This window comes from Lichenostomus cassidix, chromosome 2 (genome assembly GCF_008360975.1).
Source record: "Lichenostomus cassidix isolate B80296 chromosome 2, HeHo_3.0, whole genome shotgun sequence".
Classification (NCBI taxonomy): domain Eukaryota; kingdom Metazoa; phylum Chordata; class Aves; order Passeriformes; family Meliphagidae; genus Lichenostomus; species Lichenostomus cassidix.
Genome location: NC_139482.1, coordinates 293,547 through 302,297, shown reverse-complemented (window position 1 = coordinate 302,297; position 8,751 = coordinate 293,547). Strand labels below are relative to the sequence as shown.

At 61.8% G+C, this 8,751-nt stretch overlaps 2 protein-coding genes across 2 annotated transcripts in view; one reads left to right on the top strand and one right to left on the bottom strand.

Moving 5' to 3' along the window:
- Nucleotides 1-15: 15 nt before the first annotated feature.
- TMUB1 (transmembrane and ubiquitin like domain containing 1) lies at nucleotides 16-2,058 on the bottom strand. The gene is made up of 2 exons (XM_085049977.1): nucleotides 1,546-2,058; nucleotides 16-1,020 (listed from the first exon to the last, which is right to left on the bottom strand). The coding sequence occupies exons 1-2, from the start codon at nucleotides 1,893-1,895 to the stop codon at nucleotides 666-668; spliced, it is 705 nt and encodes a 234-aa protein (XP_084906103.1). The 5' UTR covers nucleotides 1,896-2,058; the 3' UTR covers nucleotides 16-665.
- A 6,043-nt stretch (nucleotides 2,059-8,101) lies between these two features.
- The window catches only part of AGAP3 (ArfGAP with GTPase domain, ankyrin repeat and PH domain 3), a 107,995-nt gene continuing 107,345 nt past the window's right edge, over nucleotides 8,102-8,751 (top strand). Inside the window, exon 1 of the mRNA XM_085049961.1 lies at nucleotides 8,102-8,504. Within this exon, the coding sequence (XP_084906087.1) occupies nucleotides 8,225-8,504 (280 nt within the window). The 5' untranslated portion in view covers nucleotides 8,102-8,224. The remainder of the gene's footprint in view (nucleotides 8,505-8,751) is intronic.

Below are 8,751 nucleotides of genomic sequence, written 5' to 3'. Positions count from 1 at the left end.
AGCCGGGACGCCACGGCCGGTCACAGTCCTTCCGCTTTAATCGGAACGGCGGCGGGAGGCGGAACCCCCGAACACAGCATGGGGACGTCCGGGACAGTGGGGAGTGCAGCCACCCCCGGCACCGGGACCCGCTGGGGGCACAAATCCTCTCCCGGCACAGGGACCCCAGAAGCGCATTCCGCCGGCACCAGGACCCTCGGCACCCCAGGGTTCATGTCACTTCCCAAGCACCGGGACCCCAGGGAGCAGCCCCCGGGAGGGGCCAGGCCGCAGTCCCACGAGTAGAAGCTCCCCTAGCATGGACACCACCCCGGGCAGGACCGCACCCGAGGAGCTTCTGCACGCGGAGTGGCTGGGGGGGATCCTCCGTGCAGGGACAGGGGGCACCGGGACCCCTCCAGAGGTAGCTGAGCCCCCACTCCTGCAACAGCCCCTGTGTGCAGACAGGGTGTGGGTGGGACCCTGCACAGGACCCGTGGGACCCTGGCAGATACAGTCCAGAGCCTAGCCCCCCCAGTCAGGTGCAGTGGGCAGGCCACATGTGCCCCGATGTGTTGGGTGGGCTGTATGCAGAGTCCCCCATGTCCCAGGTGGGTTAGGCAGGCTCTAAATGTCTCAGGTGTGGCTCTGGGTCCCCCGTGTCCCAGGTTCTGGTCCAGGCCACGCTATCTGCGGTACATGGCGAAGGCCACGAAGGTGACGAGCAGGGTGAGGCCGGCCAGGCAGGTGGTGGCGGTGGCGGTGAAGACGTGGCGGTGCTGCAGCTGCAGGTACCAGAGCAGGGCCAGCAGCAGCACGAAGAGCGGCAGCGCCAGGCTGCCCACGCCCAGAGCGGCAGGCGCAGGGCTGCGGGGGCCGGGGGTGCCGGGGGCCGTGGGGGCTGCGCTGGGTGGGGACAGGTGGCAGTGCAGGACGCTCAGGTGACCCAGGTGCAGCCCCGCCAGGCTCTGGGCATCGTCGCGCAGCAGCTGGCCCTGGTAGATCAGCCGCACCTGCTGCTCCTGCCCGGGGAAGTACGTCCTGCAGGAGACAGAGACAGGGGTCACACTGCTGCCAGGACATCCCCTCTGACCCACTTGTGCCCACCCTGATCTCTCACCCCACCTGCGCTTTTGAGCCTGTGAGTCCCCATCAGCCACCCCAAGTGTCGCCTGCCAGGTCAGTTCCTTCATCCACATCCTCTGAATGTGCCCACGCTGACCGCTCACCCTGCCCTGCCCACCTGAGCACACCTGCCTGTGGCTGCCCCAGCTGTCACCTGCCAGCATAGTCCCTCTGTTCACCCTCTGCCAACGCACCAACCGTGACCCTCCTGACCTGCCCACACACCCGAGGGCGTGTGTGCCCATCAGCCACCCCAGGTGTCCCCTGCCAGCATGGGCTGTCCCACGGCCCCGCCAGGGACAGGCACACGTACCCGGGCACAGGCCACCTGCCCCGGGACACCGCTGTCCCCTCCCAGATGCTGCGGGGTGGGGAGAGACGTCCGGCTGGGTCCGGGGACCTCCGAGCCGGGACAAGTGGTCCACGCCCGCACCCCCTCACCTCTTGAGGGCACCAACGGTGTCTCCGGGGCGCACCCGCGCCAGGCGCTCCGTGTCGTTCAGGAACTTGAGCCGCAGCACCAGCGTGGGCTCGGCGGGGCTCTCGGGGGCGGCCGCGGGAGGGTCCCGGTGCCGGAGCCCCGCCGCCTCATCGGGGGCCGCCGCTCCCTCGGCCGGAGCCGGGGCTGGGGCCTTGCGCTCGGCGGGGGCCGGGCTCGGGGCCGCCTCAGTCGGCGGTGCCGCGGGCTCGGGGGCGCGGGTTGAGGCCCAGGCGAGCCCCAGCACGGCGGCCGCCAGTAGCAGCGCGAACAGCACCGTCACCTCGTCGCCCACGCCCTCGATGAGCACCATGGCGGCGGCAGGACCGGGGGGGCACCGGGAGGGGGTACCGGGCGGGCGCGGCCTCAGCCCGCGGGGCCACAGGAAACCCGGGCCGGGGCCGCGGCCGCACCGGGCCGAGCGAGGGCCGCCATCGCCCCGCTTCCGGCCGGGCGCGGGGGGCGACGGGACATGTAGTCCTGGCTGAGGGACGCAGCCAGGGGGTGTGGTAGCCGCGCGGGCACGTCGGGAGTTGTAGTCCCGTCCGTCCGTCCTTCCTTTCCCCCCGGCGCCAGGCTCTGGCATTCCCGGTACGATCCCGGTTATTTCCAGTGACTCCCTGTGTAATCCCAGTCCCTCCTAGGCGCTCCCGTATTACAGTAACTTGCAGTGTGTTCCCAGTCAGTTCCAGTACGGTCTCAGTATTACCCCAGCGCGGGCCCAGCTGCTCCCGGTATGATCCCAGTTGCTGCCGGTGTGGTTTCAGTTGCTCCTAGTGTAATTCCCAGTATGAACCCAGTTAATCCCAGTAGGATGCCATTCATCCCCAGTGTAGTTCCAGTCGCTATCAGTCACTCCCTGCTACTCTAGATACTCCCAGGTTTAAATTCCTGTGGATGTGTCACTTGGGGACATGGGCAGTGGTGGCCATGGCCATGCTGGGGATGGGTGGGCTTGGGGATCTCCGAGGGTTTTCTACCCTCAGTGATTCTGGGGCTGTGAATCCCCAGGAGTCCCTAAAGCCACCCCCAGGCTCTGATCAAAATATTTTATTTCAGGTGAAAAATTCCTGATTTTAGGTTAAAAAATGTTATTTTTAGATGAAAGTTTCTTAATTTTAAGTGAAATTTCTTAGTTTTATGTGAAAAATTCTCACTTTTAGGTTAAGAAGTCCAGACATGGAAATACAGCAGCTGGGATGAGGGAGATGGGAACAAACTGATCCTCCCAGAAAGGACAACTGCCGGTGGAAGGGAAATTTTGGGCAACAATGTCCCCTATCCCTAGGGCATTCCCTCTGTGGGTTCCTCACTGAAGTGGCACTGACATTTCCTGGGATAAGATCAGGAGGATTTTATCCTCCCTATTATTTTTCCTGGGAAAGAAGTAGGATGAAATCAGGATAAAACCAGGAGGCATCAGCATGCCAGGGCAGCCCGTTTCTGCTGAGGGTGTCTGGGGTTGGGGGCCTCACAGGAGGGAATTCATGATTTCCATTCTGGGATTATGGGTGGGAAGGACAGGCTGCAGGTGAGGGATCCCCACTCCAAGTAAGGCAAAACCTGCCTCCAGCCTGGAACTGCCGAAGTTCCAAGCAGATCCCAGGGCTGTCAGAGCAATGGATGTGAGAGCAGCAGCAGGTTTAAACCATGACTGATCCGTGCAGGCAGAGAAGCAGGATTTGTCCCTTCCTCATGTTGGAATGAGCCCGAATCTGCTGCTGGAGGGGTCGTGGCTGCTCAGATTTGAGGGTTTATCCAGCGGTTCATCCTCTTCCTGATAAATCCGGTGTCTGGTTGTCACTGTGGATTTGTCTGGCTTCAGCTCCCAGAGAGGGAGACTTTTCCATCCTCCCTGCCTCGATTAAGAAGCCATTTAATATTCCCCTGAAAGTACTTCCCCACTGTCATCCAGTCACCTTCAGTTTCCCAGGAAGGCTGAGCAGATTGTGCTCCTTAAATCCACTGGTGAGGAATCAGGGAGCACTCCTGTTGCCCTGCCCAGGGCTGCTCCGAATCCCTTAGATTTTTCAATGCTCTCCTGAAAGAGTGATGATCTAACGCGATGGCCAGTTCTGGGGGTGCTGCACTGGAGGTGGGATCCCCCTGCCCTGCCTGGGCTCTGTGAGTGGCAGTGAGGTGGTCCCAGGGGTCAGCAGGGTGGAGCCCAAAGGTGTCTCAGCCCCTTTCTGCAGCTCTGCCCCCCCAGGACAGGAGGAACCAGGGCAGTGCCTATCCCTTGAGCTGGCACTGCTGAGACCTGAACCCTGGGGTCAGTGTTGGGCCCTGCGTGACAAGAAAGATACTGAGGAGCTGGAGTGTGTTCAGGGCAGGGAATGGAGCTGGGGAAGGGTCTGGAGCACCAGGAGCAGCTGAGGGAGCTGGGGGGGTTCAGTCTGGAGAAAAGGAGGCTCAGGGACCTTCTGGCTCTGCCCAACTCCCTGATAAGACAGGTGGTGGTTGGGTTCTCCTCCCAGGGAGCAAGGGACAGGACAAGAGGAAATGTCCTCAAGTTGTGCCAGGGGAGGTTTAGGTTGGATATTGGGGAAAGCATTTTCATGAGAAGGGCTGCCTTCTCTTCAGGCAGGGTTTATGGTGCCCTCGTTCTGTTTCCTCTTTACTCACCATTTCACCTTTCCTCAGTTTCTCCCTGTGCTCTCCTCCCATGACTGGGTTGAGCCCCTCCAGCCCTGCTGGCCTTGCTGGGATTGTTGAGCCTGAGCTCTGTTCAGGACCTCCACAGTGCCCAGGGGAGCACTTTTGCTGCACTTTCAGCTTCTTTTCCCAAAGCCCACATATTTGGACAGTCCAGCTCCTCTGGGGTTGTGACCAGAGAGGGTTGTGCTCCAGTGGGGCAACTGAGGACACTAGGACAGTGTCCACGCCCCAGACATGGATGTGCAATCCAGGGTGTCCCTGGTTCCTGCAGAGACAGCGCTGATGGGACCCATTCTGTCAGCCCAGAAGAGGATCCTGGGCCTTCTCAATGTGCAGGTGGACACCTGTGTGAGCAGAACATGTCTAAGCTGTCACCAAAATCCACAGGGTGGTCTGAGATGGATGATGGCATTGTGGTGAGTCACAGCAAGGGACACAGAAAACTGGTACTCTGAACTGTGGTCACCTTGCCAAGCCAGCGGCCATCTCGTGTCCTTGGCACAGAAACCTTCCAGAAACCTCTGGGTGTGACACTCTGCTTCTCTGTGCTCCACACCCAGAGCTGCCCAGAGCCTTGTGGCAGGGACACAGCGGGATGCTCCAGCCGCTGAGTGATGGATTTTGGATTTGCCTTTTGACAGCCACATGGTGTGGATCTGAATGGGATTAACAGTGGAGCCAGTACCTTCATGCTCCAGAGTGAGATTAAAGAGCTGCAGCTATTCCGGGGAAAGCTGCTGGTTGATCCCTAGCACAGAGAAGACAGTCCCTGTCACGGGAGGGTGATATTAAACACCTCCCTCTCCCCGAAGGAATGCTGCTGTGCAGCAAAGTGCCGATGGGCTTGGGAACAGGAGCCATGAACACCGTGTGGAGTGTGCAGGAGGATGGGAAGCCCGAGCCCCCCAGAGATGGATGGGGTCTCCTGCTCCCCTCAGTCTGGGAAAGAGGAGCAGCGTCTGCCAGCTGTGTCCTCAGCTCTTCTGAGAGAGGTGTCCCTACAGAAAGGAAGCCTTGGTATTTATTGCAAGTGATCAAACACCTCAGAGTGTCCCAGTGCACTGAGAAGCCATGAAGCCCTGGAGAGCTCCCTGGGAACCCTCTCTCTGCATATTTTGCCCAGACACACACTGAAGCTCAGCCCCGGGCCTGGGCTGCCCCTCAGCTCTGTTCTGTGGGTGCTGCTCGCCAGCCCTGCATCCTGGGTGGACATAGGAAGTCTGCAGTGGGGACCCTCCTGCTGCCCCTCGTGGGCTCTGACACTGTCTGGTGTCATGGGATGGTTTGGGTGGGAAGAAACCTTCATGCCCATCCTGTTCCGACCCAATGCCATGGGCACCACAGGTACCAGGGCGGCTGGTCTGGGGGTGGGAGCAGCAGCAGGAGAAGGAGGAGGAGAAGGAGGAGGAGGAGGAGGAGGTAGTGGAGGAGGTGGCAGCTCCTCTTGGCAGCAGCACTGGTTTGAGACACTCACGAACTGCAGTGTCAGATGGAAGTGCTGCAGATGAAGCAGAGAAAGTTGAGGATCTGAGGGTGAAATTCATCCTAAAAAGCAGTTTACATCTCCAAGTGGCCTCTGTCTGCAGAGAGCATCTGGTTGGGCATCCCTGAGGGAATGTTTGCTCCTGAAAGCCCCAGCTCGTCCCCACCAGCTCCTGCCTTTTCAGCATTTTGAACTTCCCTCCTGGGTTTTTGCATCCCTGTGCTAAGCCCCAGCTCCATCTGTTAGTTCTGCTCCCTCTGCTCCTCTGCGACCACTCCAGGCTCCAGTTCTCCAGTGCTGGCCCCAGTGTTGACTGGGGGGAGTCCCACTCCACAGGGGCTGGTGGGGACAGGGGACTTGAGATGTTGGCTCAGGGCAGCCTGTGAATACCCGTGTGGGGGACAAGCATCCAGGGCTGGGGGGGGCATCGCATGTCTCTGCCAGAGGAGAGGGAGAAAGGGGAGGAGGAGAAAGAGAAGGAGAAGGAGGAGAAGGAGGAGAAGGAGAAGAAGGAGGAGAAGGAGGAGAAGGAGAAGAAGGAGGAGAAGGGGGAGAAGGAGGAGAAGGAGGTTGAGGTGAAGGAGGAGAAAGAAGAGGCAGAGAGGGCAGGGAATGTGGGGGTGGCCAGAGCCCACCTGTCAGGGGAAAGTCACCTCGAATCATCTGTGCTGCTGCCTCAGCCAGGTGAGGGTGAGGGAGGGATGAAGGATGATGCCCTGTCCCTCACCATGGATAAATCCTGGAATCCCTGACTGAGAGAATGATGTGCGGGAGGGGGCTGTACTTGGAGAGTCTGGACATTCAAAGGTGCTGAAATAGAAACAATTTATAAAGGCTTATGTGATAGTTGACTGAGGGCAGGGTTTAGTGGGATACTGGGATCAAATTCTTCCCTGTGAGGGTGGTGAGGCCCTGGCCCACGTTTCCCAGAGAAACTGTGGCTGCTTCATTCCTGGTGCTGTAACAGATGTGGATTTTCTAAACGCTTTCAACAAAACCCTTATGAAAGTTGTTTTCTAATGAACCCCTTCTCGTGGCAGAGGTGTTGAGGATGCACTCAAGGAATCCTGGCAGGGCACAGGAGGGAGGGAGGGCAGGAGGGTAGGGAGGTGCTTTTCCCACCCACACACCCCAACACCCGCTGCTGAGTTGCAGAGGATTCTGGAGCCGGCAGGCATTTAGGAAAATCCCAGAGATTTCTCCTTCTCCTTCTCCTTCTCCTTCTCCTTCTCCTTCTCCTTCTCCTTCTCCTTCTCCTTCTCCTTCTCCAACCCTTCCCATCATCACCCAGAGAAGGGCAAAGGGTTGCAACCAGCCCAGAGCTGTCCCCTGAGACTGCCTGGCAGTGGAGCATTGCTGCCCACCATGACGCTGGTCCCAGTGGGAACCATTGCAATGTTGGTTCTCTCAGCTGCTCACCTTTCTGTTCCTTTCTCCTCTCTCAAATTCCACTTTCTCATTTAATCTGCCAGGACCCATGATTCTGTTTTTTTGTTTCTCAGCCTTTTGGAAGATGTCAGCGAATCCCCAGTGATGCTCCACTGGTTCCCATGGTGCTGCTGGGGGCTGCCAGCCCTGTGCCCCAGGTCACCCCACGCAAGCTGTTTTAGGGGTGGGCACAATGGGAGGAGTGTTATTAGTCCCTATGCAATAGGCATCCCCTGATGTGGTTGGACTGTCACTGTGGTGGTCCCCTGGGCCGTTCGACCATTGCGCCAGCCCTCACCACAGTGGCATCCTGTACGGAGCACATGAGCAGGGTGAGAGCAGTCGGCCCTGTGGGCAGGGAGTGACCAGGGAAGAGACCCCACTGCAGCGGGGCAGCAGCTGGCGGGCACCCAGGAACTTGTTGGGACCCACTATGTTCCACAGCTTCATCAATGACCTTGGAGTGATTAACGACAAAACTACCTCCGAAATGCAGCCAGAGGCAGGGCTGGCACAGGGACCTTCCAGGCTGGCACAGGAGATCCCCAGGCCGGGGTGGGAGAACGCCGCCGTGCCCCGCGGGGCAGGCTCGGGAGGCCTGCGGGCAGCATGGGCACGGGCAGCCGCACAACACTGACACTGCCGTCGGGATGACCCGGGATGGCTTCGGAGTTGAGGGACGGGAGCCGAGACTCGTCCCCAGGCGGGGAGCGAGCAGAGGGGCAGGTGTCCATCACCGTGTGCCGGGCGGGCAGTGCCGGCCCTCCGCTCCCCTTCTGCTCCCAGCTGTCCCCTGTCTCGGCTCCGGCCCCCCACCCGGCCTCCGGACCCCGCTGCCCCTACTCCCCCTCCCCAGCTCCGGTCCCGCTCCCCGCTCTCCGCATCGCGCTCTGCCCGGTCGCCGCCCGCCGCGGGGCCGGTCCCGCTGACGCGAGCGGGGCGTGGCGGGGCGGAGCGGCCGGAGGCGGTCGGGGGCGGCGGCGGAGCCCGCCGGAGCCGTGGACAGACGCGGCCGCGGCCATGCAGCGGCTGCCCGGAGCTCCGCGCCGCTGACCGGCCCTGCCGCCGCCGCGATGAACTTCCCGGGCGGCGCCGGGCAGAGCCCCGGGCAGCAACAGAGCCTGGCGGCGCCGGGCGGGCCGGTGCCCGTGCCCGTGCCCGGGCCCTCGGGGCCGCAGCCCGGCGGGCCGCCCCCGCCGCAGTTCGGGCTCTCCAACTCGGCCGCGATCCGCGCCGAGATCGGCCGCTTCGAGTCCGTGCACCCCAATATCTACGCGATCTACGACCTCATCGAGCGCGTGGAGGACCTGGCGCTGCAGAGCCAAATCCGCGAGCACGTCATCTCCATCGAGGGTGAGCACCGGGAACCGGGCACCGAACCGGTCACCGGGAACCGGGCACCGAGCCGGGCCGGCCGCGCCGCCGCCTTTGTCCCCGCCGCCGCTGCACCTGCGCCCGCTGCCGCCCGCGGGGCCTGGCGGAGCCCGGCCCGGCCCTGCCCGCGGGGCCCGGATCGGGATCGGGATCGCGCCGGGCCCTGCAGCGGCGGGGCCGGGGGCGCGGGGGACCGGGCGCGGCCTGCGCGGGGCCGGGGCCTGTG